General features: G+C 42.8%; 2 protein-coding genes across 7 annotated transcripts in view; one reads left to right on the plus strand and one right to left on the minus strand.

The window, feature by feature from the left end:
• Positions 1-22,609, minus strand: part of LOC126259888 (uncharacterized) — a 42,631-nt gene extending 20,022 nt beyond the window's left edge. The window contains exons 1-2 of one of the 3 annotated variants that reach the window (XM_049956960.1): positions 22,426-22,609; positions 17,167-17,297 (exon numbers count right to left, since the gene is read on the minus strand). In XM_049956960.1, coding sequence (XP_049812917.1) covers positions 17,167-17,297; positions 22,426-22,500 — 206 coding nt within the window. In that variant the 5' untranslated portion in view covers positions 22,501-22,609. Of the gene's footprint in view, positions 1-17,166; positions 17,298-22,071; positions 22,256-22,425 lie in introns of those variants that run through there. The other 2 variants (XM_049956963.1, XM_049956961.1) reach the window with 2 other exon arrangements.
• Positions 22,610-23,060: 451 nt separating this feature from the next.
• LOC126259990 (uncharacterized) lies at positions 23,061-25,628 on the plus strand. 4 transcript variants are annotated; one of them, XM_049957123.1, is made up of 3 exons: positions 23,061-23,623; positions 23,708-23,897; positions 24,089-25,628. In XM_049957123.1, exon 3 carries the CDS (start codon positions 24,105-24,107, stop codon positions 25,617-25,619), a length of 1,515 nt encoding a protein of 504 aa, XP_049813080.1. In that variant the 5' UTR covers positions 23,061-23,623; positions 23,708-23,897; positions 24,089-24,104; the 3' UTR covers positions 25,620-25,628. The 4 variants fall into 4 exon arrangements, with proteins under 4 accessions (XP_049813080.1, XP_049813082.1, XP_049813081.1 ...); XM_049957125.1 differs by having other exon boundaries at positions 23,708-23,746; XM_049957124.1 differs by having other exon boundaries at positions 23,061-23,447.
• Positions 25,629-27,078: the final 1,450 nt, after the last annotated feature.

A 27,078-nucleotide genomic window follows, 5' to 3' on the forward strand; every position in this document is an offset into this window, starting at 1 on the left:
CATAAAGAAGGCACATCAAGTTGCAGATTGGCACAATCAAAAGGCACTTATTTAAAGCTTTCAGCCTCAGCCTTCATCAGCAAAGAGAGAGACACACAATTCACACACACAAGCAGGCACAACTCACACACACACAACTGACAATTCCAGCATCTCGGGCCAGAATGCAACAATCACATGCGATGAAAGAAGCAATCTGAAGTGGGTGACAAGAGGAAGGGATAGTAGTGTGTGGGGTGGGGAGAGAGATGTCTGATGGAGTGTACAGTGACTACACTGCCAACTGGCACAACTTCAGGAGTTTGTGGGGCAGGAAGATGAAGGAAAAAAAGGAACAAAAATGGAGAGGAGCAGGGAAAGATGAGTGGTTGTGTGGCAGAGGGCGGGAAACAATGAGGGTGAGAGACAACAACAGGGAGGAAATGATAGTACAGAGGCAGTGGACACTGTTGGGTGGAGGATGTAGGGACATTGTGTTACCATAGGTTGAGGCCGGGATAATTACAGCAGTGGAGAATGTGTTGTAAGGATAACTCCCATCTGTACAGTTCAGGAATGTTGGTGGTAGAGGGAAGGATCCAGATGGCTCAGGTAGTGAAGCAGCCATTGAAATGAAGCGTTATGTTCAGTTGTATGTTGTGCCACAGGGTGCTCTACTTTGCTCTTTGCCACAGTTTGGCGGTAGCCATACATCCTGGTGGGCAGCTGGTTGGTAGTTACACCAATACAAAAAGCCGTGCAACGATTGCAGCATAGCTGTTAAATGACATGGCTGCTTCCACAGGTGGCCCAGCCCATGATGTGGTAGGATAAACCTGTGACAGGACTGGAATAGGAAGTACTGGGTCTTGCACCTGGGTCTTACACAAGCATATGATCCTTGTAGAAAGTGGTTGGATTGGGAGTGGCATAGGGATGGTCTAGGATGTTACGGAAGTTGGGTGGATGTGTGTGTGTGTGTGTGGGTGGGGGGGGGGGGGAGGTGACAGAACACCACTTTAGGCAGTGTAGGGAAGATCTCAGGTAGGATGTCCCTTATTTCAGGGCAGATGATAGACAATCAAAGCCCTGGCAAAGGATGTTGTTCAGTTGTTCCAGTCCAGTGTGGTACTTGGTGATGAAGGGGACAATCCTTTGTGGTTGCTTCTTGGGTGTGGTAGGAGGATTGGGCGTGTCAGGAGAAATGGCACAGGAGATCTGTTTGCCAACTAGGTCTGGGGGTAATGCCTTTCTGTGGCCTTGGCGAGACCCTAAGCATACTGAGCAAGGGAGTTTTTGTCACTGCACATATGCCATCCTCGTGTGGTCAGTCTTTATGGGAGGGATTTTTTGGTGTCGAAATGTAGGTACTGTTTGTGGTTGGTGAGTTTAATGTGAACAGTGGTGTAGATGGAGCCATCACAGAGGAAGAGGTCAACATCTACGAAGGTGGCACACTGAGTGGAGGAGGACCATGGAAAGCAGATGGGAGACAAAATGTTGAGGTTGTGAAGGAATGAAGATAGGATGTCTTGGCCCTGGATCCAGATCAGGTAGATATCATCAATGAACCTGTACCAGACTAGGGGTTTTGTGTTTTGGGAGGCTAGGAAGGTCTCCTCTGGATGGCCCATAAAAATGTTAGCACAGGAGGGTGCCATGCGGGTGCCTATAGTTGTGTTACAGATTTGTTTATATACCTTCCCTTCAAATGAGAAGTAGTTGTGGGTTAGAATAAAGTTAGTAAGATGTGTGACGAATGAGGTAGTGGATCTGGAGTTTGAAGGACATTGGTAAATGTGGAGTTCAATAGCAGTAACAACATGTGTATGAGGGAAGCTGGTATATAGGGACGTGGTGTCAACAGTGACAAGAAGGGATCCATTAGGTAAAGGGGTGAGGATGGTGGAGAGCCTGTGAAGGGGTAATTGGTTAGAGGTGTTGGTCCATAAGGGCCAAAATTCTTTCAGTGGAGGCACAATAACTAGCCACAATGGGGCAACCATGGTTGTTGGGTTAATGGATTCTGGAGAACATGTAGAATGTGGGTGTGTGGGGTGTCATTGGAGTGAGGAGGGAAATGGATTCAGGGTAGATGTTTTGGGAAGGGCGTAAGGCTTTAAGCAGGGACTGGAGTTTGTGTGGGACTTGTGGGATTGAATCATCCTCGCAGAGTTTATAGGTGTAGGAGTCGGATAATTGGCAGACACCTTCTGCCAGGTAGTCACAAGAGTGGTGAAACCTTTGTCTGCAGACAGGACGATTCGTGTTCAGGTTGTGTATGGCTGTTCTTTCCTCTATTGAGAGGTTTGTGTTCTGAGGATGAGACCTGTGGAAGGACGGTGAGCCTAAGTTGGAGGCAACAAATTCCTGGAAGGTGACCAGTGCGTGGTTAGGTGGGGGGATCACTGTTGGATGGTGGTATGAACTGGAAGAGGCAGGGTTCAGTCTTGGAATTAGCGATTGGTGACAAAGAAGAGCCTCCACTGCAAGGATCGGGTGAAAGAGAAAGGTCTCTGACAAGTCGAGAATGGTTAAATTTGGCTGTAGGACAAATGGTGAGACCCTTCAATAGCATTGAAACTTCTGTTGAGATGGGGATTTTGGTGGAAAGGTGATAGTAGTGTTATGGGAATGTTTTGCTCTGGTTTTGGTGGAGAATTGGTTGGGAGTGTTGGGGGATGTGGCAAGTTGAAAACAGCAACTGGGCAGGGTTTGACTGCTAAGAGATGTGGACAAGGAGGAACATTGTGAGTACGTCAGGGGTTGGTTAGTGGTACCCCAAGGCAGCAGTGTGAAACCACATTTGTATTTTCACATGGTTTCACCTATTTTTGTGTATTTTTACATATTTTTGGGTCTCTGTGTGTGTTTCTGTGTGTCTTCTAAGTATTTTTTGGGCATCTTTACGCATCTTTTTGCTTATCCAGCTCCTCTTACAACCATCAACACCTATTTTGCCATGCTGCCTAAACCATGGAAACCACCTAAACGGCCTAACTATAAAGATTCCTTTCTCTGGATCCCACCCCTCCTTTCACAATGACATACACCTTTTCTGATATCACCAAACCACCAATCCCTGGCCCTCACAAACCTGGTACTGCTAAAACAAACCTCCATAGCAAAGGCATCTCAGAACGACCTCGGCTCCCTCCGCAAGATACAACTGCTCTGTAATCCATACACCATTAATAACTCTGAAATTAAATCCTTTGCTCTCCAGCACATGGAGGAGCATTCCAGACACCATCTCCATAAGTTACCCAATGGATGTCAATCCTACTGTCACCTCGGGGCACCACTATCCAACCCCTTTTGTACCCTAGGTGTTCCTCCTCGTCCACCTCTCATAGCGGCTAAACCCTGAGTAGCTGACCTTTTCTTCTTGCCACCCCCCCCCCCCCAAAAACTCCCTACCAACTCTCCACCAAATCCAGAGCCAAAACATTCCCATAACACTGTTGTAAACATTTCCACCAAAACCCTCAGCTCCACAGAAGTTTCAGTCCTGTCCGAAATCCTCGCCTTTAGTCCTACACCCAAATCTAATAATGCTGAACTAGTCAAAGACCTACTCTCCTTCTCCCAATCCCTGTGATGGAAGCAGTTCTTTGCTGCCAATCCCACCAACAAAAACCACCCTAATTTCAACTTGGACCCTGCCTCTTCCAGTTCATACCACCACTCAACTGTGATCCTCCCCCCTCCCCCCACCTAACCAACCACTGGTCACCTTCTAGGAATTTCTTACCTCCAACTTAGCCTTAACACCCTTCCCCACCTCATTTCCTCAGAACACCAACCTTTCATGAGAGGAAAAAATAGCCATACGCAATCTCAAAACAAATCTTAACCTAGTCATCCTACCCGCAAACAAGGGTTCCACCACTGTTGTTATGAATTGCTGTGACTACCTGGCAGAAGAATTCTACCATTATCTACTTCACCTATAAACTCTGCCAGAGTGATCATATCCCACATGTCCAACACAAACTCCAATCCCTGCTTAGGCCCTTCCCAGAATCTCTCACCTGAATCCATTTCCCTCCACACACCCACCTTCTACACACTCCCCAAAATCTACAAACCCAACAATACTGGACACCCCACAGTGGCTGGTTATTGTGTTCCACTGAAAAAATTTCAGCCCTCATTGACCAACACCTCCAACCAGTTACCCGTAATCTTGCCTTCCATGTCAAAAACACCAACCACTTCCTTCACCAATTCCTCAACATCCCCACCCCATTACCTCCTGGATTCCTACTGATCACTGTTGACGCCACATCTCTATACAACAGCATCCCTCATGCCCATGGCCTTACAGCTACTGAACACTATGGTTCCCCATGTCCTTCACACTCCAAACCCACTATCTCATTCCTCATATAACTTACTAAAATTATCCTAACCCACAACTACTTCTCATTTGAAGCGAAGGTATATAAACAAATTCATGGCACAGCTGCAGGCAACAGTATGGCACCCTCCAATGCCAACCTTTTTATGGGCCATCTAGAAGAGACATTCCTAGTTTCCCAAAACACTAAACCCCTAAACTGGTACAGGTTCATTGATGATATCTTCATGATCTGGACTCGGAGCCACAAGACACTGTCTTCATTTCTTCATAACCTGAACAGCTCCTCCCCCATCTGCTTCACATGGCCCTCCTCAATCCTTCCTAGATGTTGACCACATCCTCTCTGATGGCTCCATCCACACCTTTGTTCACAGTACTCCAACCAACCGCCAACAGTATCTGCACTTCGACACTCAGTAAATGTGTGCGAGTTTTGTTGCATATGTCTGATGTAAGATAGATGAATAATATCTAATTGTAATTTTCATTGTGTCTTGTCTGTCACTCTATGTGGTGAGCAGCAATTTATTCTTTCATATCATTGTTATTAGATTCTACGTCTCCCAGTGACAGATGTGTTAGATAAAGGAACAGCTAATGAGCTGTTCCAGTCATACCTGGAAAATAAGGTGGAGAGAGAGATACAGATCAAACTTCAGATAGTGCTGAACTTTTAGTGAAACAATGGAAACTCCAGGTAGGAATATCAACAATGTAGGAAAAGATAAGATAGCTACTTACTATAAAGAAGACACATTAAGTTACAGACAAGCACTGCTGTTATGAATCGCAGTGGCTACGTGGCAGAAGGCCTCCCCCAATTATCTGACTACTCCATCTGCAAGCTCTGCCAGAGTGATCTCATCCCAGAAATCCACTAACCTTCAATCCCTGCTTAAGGCCTTTTGCCCTTCCCAGAACCTCTCCCCTGAATCCTTTTCACTCCTCAGCCCTATGACACCCTGCACATCCACATTCTCCATGCTCCCCAAAATCCACAAACACAACAACTGTGGATTTCCCGCTGTGGCTGATTATTGTAACTCCACTGAAAGAATTTTGGCTCTCACTGAACAACACCTCCAAACAATTGCCCATCACCCAGACTCTCATGTCAAAAATAGCAATCACTTCCTTCACCAACACTCCACCAGCCCCTCCCCTTTACCTCCTGGATACCTACCTGTCACTGTTGATGCCACCTTCCTATACACAACATCCCTCACACCCATGGTCTTAACCACTATTGAAACTAACTTTCCCAACATTCTTCAGACACCAAAGCCACTACCTCTTTCTTCATACACCTTAATAACTTTATACTAACCCACAAACACTTTTCCTTTGAAGGGATAATACACAAACAAATCCACAGCACAGCACCCTCCCATGCCAACCCAATATTTGGACATCTAGAGGAGACCTTTCTAGCCTCCCAAATCCTGTTAATGTTCATTGATAATATCTTCATGATCTGACTCAGGGCCACAACACCCTGGCATCATTTCTTCACAACCTCAACAGCTCCTCTCCCATCTGCTTCATCTGGTCCTCCTCAATCCAGCAAGCCACATTCCTAGATGTTGATCACCTCCTCTCTGATGGCTTCATCTGCACCTCTGTTCACACTAAACCATCCAACCACCAACAGTATCTACACTTTGACAGTTGTCATCCCTTTCACACCAAAAAAACCCTCTCTTATAGCCTTGCCACCTGGGGATGGCTATCTGTAGTGCTTTGTACATTAAGGGTCTCACCATGGCCTTCACAGACAGGCACTATCCCCAGATCTCCCGCGCCATTTCCCTTCACCCTTCCAACTCTCCCACCACTCCCAAGAACCAGCCACAAAGGAGTCTCCGCTTTACACCAAGTACCATCCCAGAATGGAAGGGCTGAACAACATCCTTCACCAGTGCTCTGACTGCCTATCATCATGTCCTGAAATGAGAGACATCCTACCCGAGTACTTCCCACCCCCTCATAAAGTAGTGTTCTGTCACTCAACATCCTAGTCCATTCCTATGCCACTCCCAATTCCAAGCCCTTGCCACATGGGTCATATCCCTATAAAAGGCCCAGATGCAAGACCTGCACAATTCACCAACCCAACACTTGCTACACCAGTCGTGTCATAGGTTTATCCTACCCCATCAGGGGCCGAGCCACCTGTGAAAGCAGCCATGTCATTTACCAGCTCTGCTGCAGTCATTGCACAGCTATTTATATTAGTATGACTACCAACCAGCTGTCCACCAGCATGAACAGCTACCACCAAACTGTGGCCAAGAGCAAAGTAGACCACCATGTGGCACAACATGCAGCTCAACATAACACATTTGATTTCAATGGCTGCTTCACTACCCGAGCCATCTGGATCCTACCCTCCGCCACCAGCTTTTCTGAACTGCACCGATGTGAGTTATTCTTAAAAAGCATTCTCCGCTGCTGTAATTATCCCGGCCTCAACCTATGGTAAAACACTGTACCTACATCCTCCACCCAACAGTATCCACCCCATCTGTCCTATCATCTCCCCATTCTTGTCTCCCACCCTCATTGTTTCCCGCCCTCTGCCCCACACACACACACACACACACACACACACACACACACACACACACACACACACCTTCTTCCTGCTACTCTCCTTTTTTCTCCATTTTCCTGCCCCCACAAACTCCTAACATTGCACATTTTGGCAGTATAATCACTGCACACTCCATCAGAAAGTGTTCGTCTCTCTCCCCACCAACACACTACTATCCCTTCATCTAGAGTTGGCAGTCATGTGTGTGTGAGGTGTACCTACTTGTGTGTGTGTGAATGGTGTGCCTCTCCCATTACTGATGAAGGCTGTGGTTGAAAACTTTAAGTAAGTGTCTTTTAATTGTGCCTGTCTGCAACTTGACCTGTCTTCTTTACAATAAGTAGCAATCTGTCATTTCTGACATTGTAAAGGTTGTAGAGAGCTTCAGACAGAACATTAGGGAATGACTGATGAGAACAGGGTATAGGAATACAGTGGAATAAGAATGGGTAGCTTTGAGAGATGAAATACTGAAGGCAGCACAGAGGATCAAGTACATAAAAAAAGGTGAGGATTAGTAGAAATCATTGGGCAACATGAAAGATACAGAATTTAACTGATGAAAAGAGGTAATAAAAAATGCAGTAAATAAAGTAGGAGCAAGGGAATACAGACACCTACAAAATGAGATTGACAGGAAGTGTAAAAGGGCTACATACAAACAGCTAGAGTACAAATGTGAAGATTTCGAAGCATACATCACTAGGGGAAAGATAGATGCCACCTACAGGAAAATTAAAGAGGCCTTTGGAGAAACGAGAGCTACCTGTAAGTATTTCTAGAGTTCAGTGGGAAAACCAGCCCTAAGCAAAGAAGGTAAAAACAGGAAGGTGGAAGGAGTATACAGAGGGGATATAAAAGGGAGATGTACTAAAGGGCAATATTATGGAAATGGAAAAGGATGTAGATGAAGATCAATTGTGAGATACAATACTGTGCGAAGACTATGACAGGGCACTGGAAAAGCTAAGTCGAAACGTGGCCCTGGGAGTAGACAAAATTCCGTTTGGACTATTGAGAGCCTTTGGAGAGCCAGCCTTGACAAAACTCTTCAACATATATAAGGCAGGTGATACACCCTCAGATTTCAATAAGAATATAATAATTCCAATTCCAAAGAAAGCAGGTGCAGGCATATGTGAAAAATGGCCGAACTATTGGTTTCAAAACACTAACAAGAATTCTTTACAGAAGGACAGAAAAACTGGTACTATGTTTACAGCATTTGTAGACTTAGAGAAAGCTTTTTTGGCTATGCTGACTGGAATATTCTCTTTCAAATTCTAAAGGTGGCAGGGGTAAAATAGAGGGAGCAAAAGGCAATTTACAATTTGTACAGAAACCAGATGGCTGTTATAAGAGTCAAGGGGCATGAAAGGGAAGCAGTGTTCGAGAAGAGAACGAGACAGGGTTGTAGCCTGTCCCTGATGTTATTCAACTATATATATATATATATATATATATATATATATATATATATATATATATATATATATATATATATATAAAAAAACAAAGATGATGTGACTTACCAAATGAAAGTGCTGGCAGGTCGACAGACACACAAACATACACACAAAATTAGATATATTTTTCCTATGTGGAATGTTTCCCACTATTATATATATATATATATATGGGAAACATTCCACGTGGGAAAAATATATCTAAAAACAAAGATGATGTGACTTACCGAACGAAAGCGCTGGCAGGTCGATAGACACACAAACTAACACAAACAAACACACAAAATTCAAGCTTTCGCAACAAACTGTTGCCTCATCAGGAAAGAGGGGAAGGAGAGGGAAAGACGAAAGGATGTGGATTTTAAGGGAGAGGGTAAGGAGTCATTCCAATCCTGGGAGCGGAAAGACTTACCTTAGGGGGGAAAAAGGACAAGTATACACTCGCACACGCACACATATCCATCCACACATATACAGACACAAGCAGACATATTTAAAGACAAAGAGTTTGGGCAGTGGCGGCAACTTGAAATTAGCGGAGATTGAGGCCTGGTGGGTAACGGGAAGAGAGGATATATTGAAGAGCAAGTTCCCATCTCCGGAGTTCGGATAGGTTGGTGTTGGTGGGAAGTATCCAGATAACCCGGACGGTGTAACACTGTGCCAAGATGTGCTGGTCGTGCACCAAGGCATGTTTAGCCACAGGGTGATCCTCATTACCAACAAACACTGTCTGCCTGTGTCCATTCATGTGAATGGACAGTTTGTTGCTGGTCATTCCCACATAGAATGCATCACAGTGTAGGCAGGTCAGTTGGTAAATCACGTGGGTGCTTTCACATGTGGCTCTGCCTTTGATCGTGTACACCTTCCGGGTTACAGGACTGGAGTAGGTGGTGGTGGGAGGCTACATGGGACAGGTTTTACACCGGGGGCGGTTACAAGGATAGGAGCCAGAGGGTAGGGAAGGTGGTTTGGAGATTTCATAGGGATGAACTAACAGGTTATGAAGGTTAGGTGGACGGCGGAAAGACACTCTTGGTGGAGTGGGGAGGATTTCATGAAGGATGGATCTCATTTCAGGGCAGGATTTGAGGAAGTCGTATCCCTGCTGGAGCGCCACATTCCGAGTCTGGTCCAGTCCCGGAAAGTATCCTGTCACAAGTGGGGCACTTTTGTGGTTCTTCTGTGGGGGATTCTGGGTTCGAGGGGATGAGGAAGTGGCTCTGGTTATTTGCTTCTGTACCAGGTCGGGAGGGTAGTTGCGAGATGCGAAAGCTGTTGTCAGGTTGTTGGTGTAATGGTTCAGGGATTCCGGACTGGAGCGGATTCGTTTGCCACGAAGACCTAGGCTGTAGGGAAGGGACCGTTTGATGTGGAATGGGTGGCAGCTGTCATAATGCAGGTACTGTTGCTTGTTGGTGGGTTTGATGTGGACGGACGTGTGAAGCTGGCCATTGGACAGGTGGAGGTCAACGTCAAGGAAAGTGGCATGGGATTTGCAGTAGGACCAGGTGAATCTGATGGAACCAAAGGAGTTGAGGTTGGAGAGGAAATTCTGGAGTTCTTCTTCACTGTGAGTCCAGATCATGAAGATGTCATCAATAAATCTGTACCAAACTTTGGGTTGGCAGGCCTGGGTAACCGAGATGGCTTCCTCTAAGCGACCCATGAATAGGTTGGCGTACGAGGGGGCCATCCTGGTACCCATGGCTGTTCCCTTTAATTGTTGGTATGTCTGGCCTTCAAAAGTGAAGAAGCTGTGGGTCAGGATGAAGCTGGCTAAGGTGATGAGGAAAGAGGTTTTAGGTAGGGTGGCAGGTGATCGGCGTGAAAGGAAGTGCTCCATCGCAGCGAGGCCCTGGACGTGTGGAATATTTGTGTATAAGGAAGTGGCATCAATGGTTACAAGGACGGTTTCCGGGGGTAACAGATTGGGTAAGGATTCCAGGCGTTCGAGAAAGTGGTTGGTGTCTTTGATGAAGGATGGGAGACTGCATGTAATGGGTTGAAGGTGTTGATCTACGTAGGCAGAGATCCGTTCTGTGGGGGCTTGGTAAACAGCTACAATGGGGCGGCCGGGATGATTGGGTTTGTGAATTTTAGGAAGAAGGTAGAAGGTAGGGGTGCGGGGTGTCGGTGGGGTCAGGAGGTTGATGGAGTCAGGTGAAAGGTTTTGCAGGGGGCCTAAGGTTCTGAGGATTCCTTGAAGCTCCGTCTGGACATCGGAAATGGGGTTACCTTGGCAAACTTTGTATGTGGCGTTGTCTGAAAGCTGACGCAGTCCCTCAGCCACATACTCCCGACGATCAAGTACCACGGTCGTGGAACCCTTGTCCGCCAGAAGAATGACGATGGATCGGTCAGCCTTCAGATCACGGATAGCCTGGGCTTCAGCAGTGGTGATGTTGGGAGTAGGATTAAGGTTTTTAAAGAAGGATTGAGATGCAAGGCTGGAAGTCAGAAATTCCTGGAAGGTTTGGAGAGGGTGATTTTGAGGAAGAGGAGGTGGGTCCCGCTGCGACGGAGGACGGAACTGTTCCAGGCAGGGTTCAATTTGGATGGTGTCTTGGAGAGTTGGATCATTAGGAGTAGGATTAGGATCATTTTTATTCGTGGCAAAGTGATATTTCCAGCAGAGAGTACGAGTGTAGGACAGTAAATCTTTGACGAGGGCTGTTTGGTTGAATCTGGGAGTGGGGCTGAAGGTGAGGCCTTTGGATAGGACAGAGGTTTCGGATTGGGAGAGAGGTTTGGAGGAAAGGTTAACTGCTGAATTAGGGTGTTGTGGTTCCAGGTTGTGTTGATTGGAATTTGGAGGTTTTGGAGGGAGTGGAGCTGGAAGTGGGAGATTGAGTAGACGAGAGAGACTGGGTTGGTGTGCAATGAGAGGAGGTTGAGGTTTGCTGTAAAGGTTGTGAAGGGTGAGTGAGTTGCCTTTCCGGAGGTGGGAAACCAGGAGATTGGATAGTTTTTTGAGGTGGAGGGTGGCATGCTGTTCTAATTTGCGGTTGGCCTGTAGGAGGATGCTCTGAACAGCCGGTGTGGATGTGGGAGAGGAAAGATTAAGGACTTTTATTAAGGATAGGAGTTGACGGGTGTGTTCATTGGCTGAGTTGATGTGTAGGTGAAGGATTAGGTGGGTGAGGGCAATGCATTGTTCAGTTTGGAACTGGTATAGGGACTGACGGAAAGAAGGGTTGCAGCCAGAGATGGGAACTTGAAGTGTGAGGCCTTTGGGGGTAATGCCAAATGTCAGACAAGCCTGAGAAAATAGAATATGGGAGCGTAATCTGGCTAGGGCGAAGGCATGTTTGTGGAGGGAATGTAAATAAAACTTAATGGGGTCGTTGTGGGGGTGTTGTGAGGGTGACATGGTATTAGAAGGTGGAAAGTGTAACATGAGGCTGAAATGAAAATGAAAATAAAAATATATGGGGAGAGATAAAGGTGGACTGGAAAGTAACTGGAGATCTGGTGTGAAAAAAGGTGAGAAGGTGTTGGTTACAGCTGGGCTATGTTGGACTTGGCTTGGTAGACAACGATGTGCACAAAGGTTAGGTGGTTGTGTTGCCGCCAAAACACGTTAAAGGACGGATAAATTCGGGAAAATTTCGAAAAAACTGCGTGTAATATATTAAAAGGAGTGGTTTTGTGGTGGCAGATTATGAAAATGAGGCTAACAATTGTCTGACGAAGAAATAATGACGTTAAAACCTGTGTGAAGCGGATAAAAATTATCAGTGATGTGGGAAAAACGGAAACTGAAATAAAGCGAAAGTTATTAGAACTAGCCGAAATGGTTGTTTAAAAGGTGAAAGGAACTGTTTGTGAACGAGAAATGGTGGATTTTATAGCAGCGGTAGTGTTGAAAGCGCTTTCGTTCGGTAAGTCACATCATCTTTGTTTTTAGATATATTTTTCCCAAGTGGAATGTTTCCCTCTATTATATTGATATCAGTAATTTGAACCCAACAATTACGTTTGTTATTGTCACTGTTGCATTTCGAAATCTTTTCTGTCGTCTTATTTTCTCTTTCTGTTTTTGCCAGTAGTTTCACTTTGTATTCACTTTCTCCTTTTTACCGTAATCTGCTATACAATTTTATCCCGCCTATATATACTCAACAATACGTAACCCACTTCCAAACCATAACCAAAAAATTTTTTTTACCGCTTTCAACACTACCGCCGCTATAAAATCCACCATTTCTAGTTCACAAAAAGTTCCTTTCACCTTTTAATCAACCATTTCGGCTAGTTCTAATAACTTTCGCTTTATTTCAGTTTCCGTTTTTCCCACATCACTGATAATTTTTATCCGCTTCACACAGGTTTTAACGTCATTATTTCTTCGTCAGACAATTGTTAGCCTCATTTTCATAATCTGCCACCACAAAACCACTCCTTTTAATATATTACACGCAGTTTTTTCGAAATTTTCCCGAATTTATCCGTCCTTTAACGTGTTTTGGCGGCAACACAACCACCTAACCTTTGTGCACATCGTTGTCTACCAAGCCAAGTCCAACATAGCCCAGCTGTAACCAACACCTTCTCACCTTTTTTCACACCAGATCTCCAGTTACTTTCCAGTCCACCTTTATCTCTCCCCATATATTTTTATTTTCATTTTCATTTCAGCCTCATGTTACACTTTCCACCTTCTAATACCATGTCACCCTCACAACACCCCCACAACGACCCCATTAAGTTTTATTTACATTCCCTCCACAAACATGCCTTCGCCCTAGCCAGATTACGCTCCCATATTCTATTTTCTCAGGCTTGTCTGACATTTGGCATTACCCCCAAAGGCCTCACACTTCAAGTTCCCATCTCTGGCTGCAACCCTTCTTTCCGACAGTCCCTATACCAGTTCCAAACTGAACAATGCATTGCCCTCACCCACCTAATCCTTCACTTACACATCAACTCAGCCAATGAACACACCCGTCAACTCCTATCCTTAATAAAAGTCCTTAATCTTTCCTCTCCCACATCCACACCGGCTGTTCACAGCATCCTCCTACAGGCCAACCGCAAATTAGAACAGCATGCCACCCTCCACCTCAAAAAACTATCCAATCTCCTGGTTTCCCATCTCCGGAAAGGCAACTCACTCACCCTTCACAATCTTTCCAGCAAACCTCAACCTCCCCTCATTGCACACCAACCCAGTCTCTCCCGTCTACTCAATCTCCCACTTCCAGCTCCACTCCCTCCAAAACCTCCAAATTCCAATCAACACAACCTGGAACCACAACACCCTAATTCAGTAGTTAACCTTTCCTCCAAACCTCTCTCCCAATCCGAAACCTCTGTCCTATCCAAAGGCCTCACCTTCAGCCCCACTCCCAGATTCAACCAAACAGCCCTCGTCAAAGATTTACTGTCCTACACTCGTACTCTCTGCTGGAAATATCACTTTGCCACGAATAAAAATGATCCTAATCCTACTCCTAATGATCCAACTCTCCAAGACACCATCCAAATTGAAACCTACCTGGAACAGTTCCGTCCTCCGTCGCAGTGGGACCCACCTCCTCTTCCTCAAAATCACCCTCTCCAAACCTTCCAGGAATTTCTGACTTCCAGCCTTGCATCTCAATCCTCCTTTAAAAACCTTAATCCTACTCCCAACATCACCACTGCTGAAGCCCAGGCTATCCGTGATCTGAAGGCTGACCGATCCATCGTCATTCTTCCGGCGGACAAGGGTTCCACGACCGTGGTACTTGATCGTCGGGAGTATGTGGCTGAGGGACTGCGTCAGCTTTCAGACAACACCACATACAAAGTTTGCCAAGGTAACCCCATTTCCGATGCCCAGACGGAGCTTCAAGGAATCCTCAGAACCTTAGGCCCCCTGCAAAACCTTTCACCTGACTCCATCAACCTCCTGACCCCACCGACACCCCGCACCCCTACCTTCTACCTTCTTCCTAAAATTCCACAAACCCAATCATCCCGGTCGCCCCATTGTAGCTGGTTACCAAGCCTCCACAGAACGGATCTCTGCCTACGTAGATCAACACCTTCAACCCATTACATGCAGTCTCCCATCCTTCATCAAAGACACCAACCACTTTCTCGAACACCTGGAATCCTTACCTAATCTGTTACCCCCGGAAACCATCCTTGTAACCATTGATGCCACTTCCTTATACACAAATTTTCCGCACATCCAGGGCCTCGCTGCGATGGAGCACTTCCTTTCACGCCGATCACCTGCCACCCTACCTAAAACCTCTTTCCTCATCACCTTAGCCAGCTTCATCCTGACCCACAACTTCTTCACTTCTGAAGGCCAGACATACCAACAATTAAAGGGAACAGTCATGGGTACCAGGATGGCCCCCTCGTACGCCAACCTATTCATGGGTCGCTTAGAGGAAGCCTTCTCGGTTACCCAGGCCTGCCAACCCAAAGTTTGGTACAGATTTATTGATCTTCATGATCTGGACTCACAGTGAAGAACTACTTCAGAATTTCCTCTCCAACCTCAACTCCTTTGGTTCCATCAGATTCACCTGGTCCTACTCCAAATCCCATGCCACTTTCCTTGACGTTGACCTCCACCTGTCCAATGGCCAGCTTCACACGTCCGTCCACATCAAACCCACCAACAAGCAACAGTACCTGCATTATGACAGCTGCCACCCATTCCACATCAAACGGTCCCTTCCCTACAGCCTAGGTCTTCGTGGCAAACGAATCCGCTCCAGTCCGGAATCCCTGAACCATTACACCAACAACCTGACAACAGCTTTCGCATCTCGCAACTACCCTCCCGACCTGGTACAGAAGCAAATAACCAGAGCCACTTCCTCATCCCCTCGAACCCAGAATCCCCCACAGAAGAACCACAAAAGTGCCCCACTTGTGACAGGATACTTTCCGGGACTGGGCCAGACTCAGAATGTGGTGCTCCAGCAGGGATACGACTTCCTCAAATCCTGCCCTGAAATGAGATCCATCCTTCATGAAATCCTCCCCACTCCACCAAGAGTGTCTTTCCGCCGTCCACCTAACCTTCATAACCTGTTAGTTCACCCCTATGAAATCTCCAAACCACCTTCCCTACCCTCTGGCTCCTATCCTTGTAACCGCCCCCGGTGTAAAACCTGTCCCATGCACCCTCCCACCACCACCTACTCCAGTCCTGTAACCCGGAAGGTGTACACAATCATGGCAGAGCCACATGTTAAAGCACCCACGTGATTTACCAACTGACCTGCCTACAATGTGATGCATTCTATGTGGGAATGACCAGCAACAAACTGTCCATTCACATGAATGGACACAGGCAGACAGTATTTGTTGGTAATGAGGATCACCCTGAGGCTAAACATGCCTTGGTGCACGGCCAGCACATCTTGGCACAGTGTTACACCGTCCGGGTTATCTGGATACTTCCCACCAACACCAACCTATCCGAACTCCGGAGATGGGAACTTGCTCTTCAATATATCCTCTCTTCCCGTTACCCACCAGGCCTCAATCTCCGCTAATTTCAAGTTGCCGCCACTCATACCTCACCTGTCATTCAACATCATCTTTGCCTCTTCACTTCCGCCTCGACTGACATCTCTGCCCAAACTCTTTGTCTTTAAATATGTCTGCTTGTGTCTGTATATGTGTGGATGGATATGTGTGTGTGTGCGAGTGTATACTTGTCCTTTTTCCCCCCTAAGGTAAGTCTTTCCGCTCCCAGGATTGGAATGACTCCTTACCCTCTCCCTTAAAATCCACATCCTTTCGTCTTTCCCTCTCCTTCCCCTCTTTCCTGATGAGGCAACAGTTTGTTGCGAAGGCTTGAATTTTGTGTGTTTGTTTGTGTGTCTATCGACCTGCCAGCACTTTCATTTGGTAAGTCACATCAGCTTTGTTTTTATATATATTTTTCCCACGTGGAATGTTTCCCTATAGGAACTAAAATCTAGGAAGAAGAAATAAAAACTATGAGGTTTGCCGATGACATTGTAATTCTCTCAGAGGAAGCAAAGGCCTTGAAGACCAGTTGAGCAGAATTGACAGTGTTGCGAAAGGATGATATAAGATGAAATCAACAAAAGCAAAACAAGGATAATGGAATGCAGTCGAATCAAATCAGGTGATGCTGATGGAATTAGATTAGGAAATGAGACACTTAAAGTAGTACATGAGTTTTGCTGTTTGCTGATGATGGCTGAAGTAGAGAGGATGTCAAATGTGGACTGGCAATGGCAAGAAAGCTGTTTAAGAAGGAGAGAAATCTGTTAAAATCAGGTATAGTTTTAAGTGTCAGGAAGTCCTTTTTAAAAGAATTTGTATGGAGTGTAGCCACATATGGCAGCGAAATGTGGACGATAAATAGTTTGGACAAGAAGAGAATAGAAGCTTTTGAAACTTGGTGCTACAGAATAATACTGAAGATTAGATGGGTAGATCATGTAACTAATGAGGAGGTACTGAATAGAACTGAGGGAAAAGAAATTTAGGGCGCAACCTGACTAGAAGAAGGGATCACTTGGTAGGACATTTTCTGAGACATCACGAGATTACCAATTTAGTACTGGAGGGAAGCATGGGGGGTAAAAATCGTATAGGGAGACCAACAGATGAATACAGGAAGCAGAGTCAGAAGGATGCAGGTTGCAGTAGTTACTCGGAGATGGAGAGGCTTGCACACGGTAGAGTAGAATGGAGAGCTGCATCAAACCAGGCTTCAGACTGAAGACTACAACAACTACAGAAACAATATTTGCTCTTTAACTTACACAAATCTAATTAAGCTAAAAACTTCAGTTCCTGGACTGCACAGGCCATGAATCTGTGGTGGAATTTGAGAGTACCGTCTCACCGAGATATGAAGAACTTTCTTCCCTTGCTGTGCCCAATGAACTGCAAACTGAAACAAAAATATATAGTTACTACTCTCATATTTTAAAAAGATGCAAGCTACTTTTGTAATCCAATTGCAGCTCCACAAAAAACTAAAAGTAGTTAAGAACAACAAACTGAAAGTCTGTTTATGAAAAGTTTCTGTCAAGGATTTGAAAAGAAAAGTACTGCTTCTCAATCATGTTCTGACTTTATAAGCAATACAAAACACTGACATATAGTTGGTGAAACAATAAGGCTATGCATTGTCAGAAAATTTTCTTACAGTGTTAACAGTTTTCAGTTTGCTATACTTCCATGGTGGCATGTATCTTTAAAGCAGAGGTCACTAATTTAAAACTATTCAACCACACAATTTTTACTAGCAAGACTGAAAAATACACAAAGAAGTCAAGTCATACAAATACTGTTGAGTAAGCAATTATGGGAAGTATCCACATTTGGGTAGCTGCCTAAACGTGTAATGTCCCTTTGTAAATTCTATTTCCTTATATCAAATACACTGGGTCTTCTGAATGGAGCAGATGGGAATTCTCCCTGCAACACAGCCTTCATCCCCTTAATCACACACCTTATATCCCGCAAGTGCACCTGCATAGTCTCTGTGCATGTGTGCATGCTCCCACAGGCAGCACTAACATCTCCCCCACCCCCCGCCCCCTCCTCTGCCTGCTGTTACTCCCCTCCCCACACCATGCCTCTTCTTCACCCACCCTAACAAAGATCACTCCACACCGCACATGCAGTTGCAATCAAGTCTTAGCACATGGAGATGACAGTGGCCTTTTGTGTGTGTGTGTGTGTGTGTGTGTGTGTGTGTGTGTGTGTGTGTGTGTGTGTGTGTGTGAGTGAGAGAGAGAGAGAGAGAGAGAGAGAGAGAGAGAGAGATTGTAATTTTCATTGTGTCTTGTCTGCCACACTATGTAGCGAGCAGCAATCTATTCTTTCCATATCACTGTTATTACATTCTACGTCTTCCACTGACAGAAGCGATAGATAAAGGAACAACTAATGAGTTGCTCCAGTCATATCTGGAAAATATGGTGAAAAGATAGATACAGATCAAATTTCAGTTAGTACTGAAATTTTTGTGAAGCAATGGAAACTCCAGGTAGCAATATCAACAATGTAGGAAAAGATAAGATAGCTACTTACTATAAAGAAGACACATTAAGTTGTAGACAAGCACTGCTGTTATGAATCACAGTGGCTACATGGCAGAAGGCCACCCCCAATTATCTGACTACTCCATCTGCAAGCTCTGCCAGAGTGATCTCATCCCAGAAATCCACTAACCTTCAATCCCTGCTTAAGGCCCTTTGCCCTTCCCAGAACCTCTCCCCTGAATCCTTTTCACTCCTCAGCCCTATGACACCCTGCACATCCACATTCTCCATGCTCCCCAAAATCCACAAACACAACAACTGCGGATGCCCCGCTGTGGCTGATTATTGTAACTCCACTGAAAGAATTTCGGCTCTCACTGAACACCACCTCCAATCAATTGCCTGTCACCCAGAATCTCATGTCAAAAATAGCAATCACTTCCTTCACCAACACTGCACCATCCCCTCCCCTTTACCTCCTGGATACCTACTTGTCACTGTTGACACCACCTCCCTATACACCAACATCCCACCTTCCTAGATGATGACCTCCTCCTCTCTGATGGCTTCACCCACAACTCTGTTCACACTAAACTCTCCAACCATCAATAGTACCTACACTTCGACAGTTGTCATCCCTTTCACACCAAAAAACCCTCTGTTATAGCCTGGCCACCTGGGGATGGCCATCTGTATTGACAAGAACTCTGTTGCTCAGTACACTAAAGGTCTCACCATGGCCTTCACAGACAGGCACTATCCCCATACCTAGTTCGCAAACAGATCTCCTGTGCCATTTCCCTTCACACTTCCAACTCTTCCCCTACTCTAAAGAACCAGCCACAAAGGAATGTCCCCTTTTCACCCAGTACCACCCCAGAATGGAACAACTGAACCACATCCTTTGACAGTGCTCTGATTGCCTATCACCATGCCCTGAAATGAGGGGCATCCTACCCATGATACTTCCCACCCCTCCTAAAGTAGTGTTCTGTCGACCAACAGTATAGTCCATCCCCATGCCACTCCCAATCTCAGCCCCATCAGGGGGTGAGCCACCTGTGAAAGCAGCCGTGTCATTTGCCAGCTCGGCTGCAATCATTGCACAGCCTTTTATGTTAGTATACCAACCAGCTGTCCAGCAGGGTGTGGCCACAAGCAAAGTAGACCACCCTGTGGCACAACATCCAGCTCAACATAACATACTTGATTTCAATGGCTGCTTCACTACCTGAGACAGATGGAACCTTCCCTCCACCACCAGCTTTTCTGAACTGCACACTCTCCGCTCCTGTAATTATACTGGCCTCAACCTCTGGAAACACACTGTACCTACATCCTCCAACCAACAGATTCAACCCCCTCTGTCCTATCATCTCCCCTTTTTTGTCTCCCACCTCTGACACACACACACACACACACACACACAACCTTTCTTTCCCTGCTCCTCTCCTTTTTCCCCCACCTCCCTGCCCCACACTCTCCTGATACTGCACCTATTTGCATTCTAGTCCCTGCACATTCCACCAGAGGGTGTTTGTCTCTCTCCCCACCCACACACTTATCCCTTCCCCTTCCTTGCCCCCCCCCCCTCCACCCACGACTGCCCCTTGCATCCTACATGATAGTTGCATTCCCGTCTTACTTATGAAGGCTTTGGCCGAAAGTTTTATGCAAGAGTCTTAACTGTGCCTGTCTGCAACCCGATGTGTCTTCTTTACAGTAACTAGCATATCAATCTATCTCTTCCTACATAGTTGAACTTGTAGTGAATCAATTATCAGACCTTGTAGTGAATCAGTTATTAGACCAATGCAGTTCTTCGTATATGTAAGTAATTTCCTAGGTAACATATGTCAAGGAAGAAAAATTCTCTTTGCTGTTAACAGCAACATTACACCCACTGATGAACAACCAGAACTTTCGTTTGAAAAGACAAATGGAACACTGGTTCGGGTTTACAACAGGTCAGCATGTAATAAATTAACATTGCACATGAAGAAAAAATAACACAAACTTCAGCTTAAATAGGGGAAACAGTTCTGTCACATTCATTCATTTATTTAATGATTCTTTTTTTTTATTTATATTTATTCCAGCTATGGACCACAATATTTTACACCAGGTAACTAATTTACTTCTATGATGACCATCTTCAGACTGAGTATGATCAGTTTTTCAACCACATCGAGCCAACATGTGTAAATAATATGCTAAACAAACTTGGTCATTTTTATACACCAATATACATATGTCCAGTGCACGCTATACTAACAAATATGTTGAGTCAATATATCTTTGAAGGGGTAAGATGCTGTTACGTGTCAACATGTCTGTTAGCGTGGCCTATCTGTTACCTACTTCTCTACATATACAAATGACAAAGGTTGTTAGGTTAATAATATTGACTTTACCATATTTACATATGCTGGCTCCTCGTGATCAGAAAATTGCTTGTATTTAATCTGAAGGTAGTCTCACAGAATGAAATTAGGCCTAACTCTGTGGTGTAAAATTATATCATCTGTAATTGGAATAAATACATAATAAAACATTTTCTGGATAATGGTGGATTTTCGTTGTGACCATGTCACAACTCATCAACCACTCGTCATGTTCTGTAGACCCCATCAAAGAGCAGAACCTACAGGGATGTGCAACAAGTCAAGGCATACATTTAAAAAGAGCAAGGAAATTGCAGAAATTTAACTGGAATATTTCATCAAAAATAAAATGTAAGTATACTGTCTAGTGATATTCGTATATTTGCCAGATAAATTTGATCATGTAAATTTGAATGAAAGCTGCTACTTTGAAAAAATGCTGTTGCTTCCCCAGTGACATTAGGTAACTGAGCCTGTTTATCTGCTGCTAGTAGGTTAATATTTCCTTGATGTTTGAAAAAACTAGACGACTATTTACAAAATTAACGTTTTTATACAGTAATTAAAACAGGTTACTTAATTTTAGGAAGTTCTGTACTTTAAAAGCCACATATACAGAAATAATAATTAGCTACGGCTAAAAAACAAATATAATTCAGGTAAAAGGAAATTCATTATCAATTACTGTGTAAGAAATTAATTTCAAGCTGTTAAATTTTCAATATTTTGGATGACAAAATCCACACAATGTAAATTATTTCATGGATTAATTTTCTTCAAAGAAAACTTCCGCCTGTACCTGTATACACTAAGTATCAATTACAGTACATTACTACATGTTAAACAAATGAAAAATTTATAAACTGTGTCGCAAATAAAAACTTTTCAGGTTGAGTATTGATTGGCAACTGATATGGAATAAACACATAAAGATGCTTGTGATGAAAAATTCATCAGCATGTTCTCCTTTAGGGTCAAATAGTGAGGCAGTGCCTTGCCGTGACATACTATTCCTGCATACATTCTACTATTCTTAGATATGACAATGCTTTCTGGCGACCAACTGCACAACACAAAATAATTTTCATATTCCAGGAAAGGCCATAAGAACAGTAATTCAAAACTAGTGTGAAGTTCAGGAAATCTTTAAAACACAACTGGGTATCCTTGCTGTGTCAAGTGTGTTCATCTAGCAGTCAGTTATACGCACTATGATGAATACCAATGAATAAGCCACAAATAGTTACGACAGATGATCAGAGAACAAGAGCTCATTTGGATCTACATTTACCAAGGTCATTTGGTAAGGCACTGGCCTCCGATACTGTAAGATCATACTCGTGTCGAGTCGTCCTAATTTTGGTTTTCCAATGTCGCGATCGTTCCTTCACCACGGGCACGACCAAGTACCTATGCTCTCATCGTTAATCGCTTGCGTATTTATTTATGTCAATATACATGTTGGGCATTTTTCTTGCAGTAAGCCGAAAAACAGTGTAGCACTGAAAAGTAAATAAATTACTACATTGCACTACAAAATAAACGCTGTCCATCTTCGCACACAAACAGGTCAACTGACACACACCATCTTATTTTACGTGAAAAAGAGACTTAAATGACCCGATATAAAATTTGTAAACCGAACCTGATAAAGAAAAATGGAATGATTGACATCAAGTGACCCAAGCAACAGTAATGTATCAATGTCTTTGGGTTTCATTGGCTTTTCCACAACATTCTTCCTTCCAACTATATTTTTTAAGATTCTTTAATCCCTGATATTACCATTTGTCCATTTCAACCTCACAATCTCCCGCCATAATCACAGATTACATATATATTGCGCGCTTGCGAGTATCTTCGACCTTGTATGGTCGAAATTCACTACCCCATTTTCAGTGCGTCACGGGAAAACATTTAAAAATTTATTCCCTTATTGTATTATTTCCAACAAGTGATTTTGCAGTATAATCATTAATTAGTATCACTACTGATGGATCACCGAAGAAAAACAAGCTGCGAGCAACAGCACTTTCTGAATAAGTGATTTATTTCACTCTGAAATCAATCTGTGATATTTAGGGAAACAGCCGCAGTATTCTCATACTGTTTTGGATAGAATAGTACTATTTAACGGTTTATAAACAAAGAGATGTAGTCTCGGTGTTTTGTTTAAGTATGAGGATAGTGTTGGTAGTACTACATGTGGATGAGTGTGTGGTTCACAGATGTTATGCATATACAGATAATTTACAGTATCTTTGTTCAGATATATTTATGTCTCACATCAAAACAAAAACAAATTGTGTGTCGTGATTCTGCTGAAAGATGTTGGAGGGTGGATGTTGATATGTGTGGCTTTATTCTAAGCCGCTTTGAATTACTATTCGCGGACTAGCAAAATATTAAATGAAAAGTCCGAATTGTGTCTGCAGTGTCCGGATACGCCCAAATAAAACATATTACTGAAGAAGTGCCCTTCTTTAGAGACCCCTAATAAATCAATTTCCCATATTGCAGATGACTATTTTGATTTGTGACTAAAAATAAATAGAGCGTTGAAATGATGAATGAAATATGGCTTTCCTTTATTCTTCAATATTGTGAAGTAATGTGATATCTTCCGTCACGAAATACTGGCTTCAGTATTCTAGTGAATGCGAGCAAGTATGTGGCAACAACTCTGTGAATTCCATATTATGAAATTATCTAATGTTAAGCGTACATTCTATCAAACTACTCAATGACAGTAATGCGATAGTCTTCAAAGGAATAAAAATTAACGTTGCAGTTGAGCGGCAAACGCTGCAACCTTCGTAGCTATATAACAAAGCCATGTAACAGTAAATATGCTTAACTAATCATCATCGGATTCTCATGCCTACCCGTTTTGCTGTGTTTTGCTCCAGTATACTGTTTTGTTGCAGGAACCTGGCCTCTTGCAACTATGAAGGGTGTAGAGATACGTAAGTTGTCTCCTGGAAAGGCAGATAACACATTAAAATCTATATAAATAGTTTAAAATGTTCAAGATGTGATGTGCTAAATAGTTATGCACACATTCCTAATTTGTTGTTTTTTTATTGAGTACCAGCCATTAGATTGACGATTTGTCAGGTGAGACATTTTTTCCAGTGTACAATAGCTCATAAATTATTTGTCCTAACAACGTAATTATTATGTGCTGTTGTTTACCAAATTAGAATATGCAGTTATAATTATTATTCATAGAACTAGATAAATTTGTATTTTGTACACAGGAAGCGTTGACTCAAAATCATTTTTTTTTGTTTTTTTTTTTTTTGCAGGAGTTGTACGTCAACAATGCCACGTCGTAAAATACCTCAAACGTTGTATAAACTGTGCTTGGAGGAAGCAGAATTGTTAATAGCAAATTCTTGTCAGAATATTCATGACCGATATGGAAATTATGATGACGAATTTTGCAGAATTGCTGCCCAGGAGCTGCAGAGTTACTTACTGCTAAACATTCCAGGCATTTTACTGGATGACATATGCGACCGCAGAAGGTTTTCAGCACACAGCACACAGAATTATGATCCACGAATAAGTCTCTCCATATACATACACAAAAATATGAGGAAATTCTTCATAAGTGAGACGTCTGATGAGAAAAAAATTGGATCGGGTGACTCATTCTGGGTAACACAGTTAAGCAAATTACAGAACATTGTGGTCCTGGACATGCATTTAGCTTGTACAGATAAGATATTAGAAGTTGTGGGCAGAACTTGCTTGAAATTGGAACAAATCAATATTGTGTCAAGGTTGGAACCAGACAAAGGAAAAATAAATTCTTATCCATTTAATGCATTGAAACTAAAATTCTTTGTGTCAGATGATGGTTTACATCATTTGAAAAACTGTAAACTTCTGAAATACATCACTATGAATAAGATAATTCGTAGTCATGTTGGTGGCAAAATGATGACACCTGCTGGTATAAGAGGCCTCGTGAAGTCTCTTCCTCAGTTGCAATCCATTTCGTACAATTACATGGGTATTGTTCTTGGTGAAGAAATGGATGACATTGACTATCTACCTCTTACCTGTATCAGTGACTACATTGCTGATGTTAAACACACTCAAGCTATTGCAAGGTTGTGTCTTAACTTGCATCATTTGTGCTTGGGGGTGCAAAGTGACATTATTGCTCCTGAGATTCTAAATACTTTAACAAACAGTAGTCTTCAATTAGTTGTGCTTGAATTAGACCAGTTCCCATTTTGTGATGAGATGGTTCAATTCTTGATAGAAAAAGGAAAAGCTCTACATAGCCTAAGGTTGCGATCAGGAAATATTTTACACCCTAAGCATGTACGCATAATTGGAGAGACTTGCCCAAATTTAAAAAGCCTTTCACTCAGAGAGAAAGATACATGGAAATATTTAGGCAGACTGTGTGAGATGCCAAGCAGTTTTACACCATGCAGTCAAGTGCTTTTCAGTAATTTAGAATGTCTTAAAATTGAAGGTACTGACTGGATACCTAAAGACATCATTCCTCTACTTCTGATTAATGCCAAACACATAGAAAAACTGTCCATCTTTAAGAGAAACCATTTTGATCCAATAGAGCCTATTCTTTTCCATGTCCTAAAATATAATCCTCTTCATCACCTGAAAAAATTTTATTTACTGTTAGGCTGTGATATAAAAATGTGTACAGTTATGTATCTTGCTAAGAACTGCTTAAGCATAAGAGAATTAGCGTTTTCAAAATATGGCACTGATGGATCTGCAGAACTGAAAGAACTGAATGAAGACATCAAAAGATTAAATTTAGATCTAAAAGTTTGTCCATTTAAACTAGAGTGATTTGTACAGGTGTAGTGCTAACTTTCATGCTGTTTTTAACATTCTTATTGAAAAAAAAAACATTGTTTTTCATGTAGGTGTAATCTCTACATTACACCTACATGATACATAAAAGTTCTACTACTGTTGATACAAAGAAGTTTCTTATTGCTACCTCACACACACTCATATGATTTTGTTTTGAGAAAATGTCATTGTAATGTCAAAACTAAACCATTTGCTCAACACATTTTTGTTGGAAATTTAGAACAGTTCATGGTTTAGACAATTTAAAGTACCATTCTTATTACAATGGCTTTGATGGTTTACCATTTGTTGATCATCTACAGTATGTCTGGATATTTCGTCTGTGTGCATATTCAACTCAGACATGCAATTAAAAGAGAAGTACATTTCCCCCACCCGGGAGACTGGAGTTATGTTTCTGGGAGAAATTAATCATGTATAGTACCTAAAAACCCTGAGCTACAATTACTGTGACAGAACTGTATTAAATCACGTTTCTACTGTAATTATGTATACAACTGTCAGATGAAATAATAGTTTGATGTTACAGCCATTTTTGATGTAATGGTATCTTTGTTCAATTTTTTGCCGGTGTTCATTTATTGTGAATCAGTCATATTGTAAAATTATAGAAAAAAAATAGTATGCATAATAGAATGACAGCGAAAACAGATATTGTTAAACCAGGATATTTTCACCTCTTGTTACATACATGTGGAACCTATTTTTCTTTTTAAGCAGAGGCCATTTTTAAATCCATCTGAATATTAAGATGTCCATTTGAAAATTTGGATTTTCTTAGAAGGATCTGTAAAGTGCCACAAAATACTAATAACATAATGGTGATAGATTTTGTGATTTGCTTGTATTTGATTAACATTAACTGCCATACCTTTAGTTTTCTCTCATTATGCTGTCTTTTCCTTTTGATGGAGTGGTGTTTTTTCCTGGTTTATTCTCACATTTGTAACAATAGTATACTAATTTTTGTAAATACTTCAGTGTTAAAGGAGACACTCACAAAGAAGCAGAAGTGTTGAGTTGTCTATAGGCACACACACAAAAGGTGGAAAACTTGCTAGCTTTCAGAGTTATCCTTTTTTGGTGAGTGGTGTCCTTTCATCCTAAAGTATTTAAATTGTACAAGAAATTTCCTACAACATTTGTATCTTCATTTTTCTTTCATTTTTTCCATTCCATGCACCCATTCCATTCCAAAGTGTGTTCTCCCAAGGTTATTTCTTTTTGTGATTGATTTTTTTTACATTCCTGAGATTATTGTATTATTATTATTATATATTTTGATGCATGTAATTGAAGATTTATGGGTGCTATTCTAATCAAGGAACACATTATGGTGTAATTTACCACTTATAAATGAAAAAGTAGTCATGCAAGCACAAATTATATTTAAACATGTTTGTTTCAACAAACTGTTAAAAGATGTTTGCTG

Source organism: Schistocerca nitens, chromosome 5, assembly GCF_023898315.1.
Source record: "Schistocerca nitens isolate TAMUIC-IGC-003100 chromosome 5, iqSchNite1.1, whole genome shotgun sequence".
Lineage (NCBI taxonomy): Eukaryota > Metazoa > Arthropoda > Insecta > Orthoptera > Acrididae > Schistocerca > Schistocerca nitens.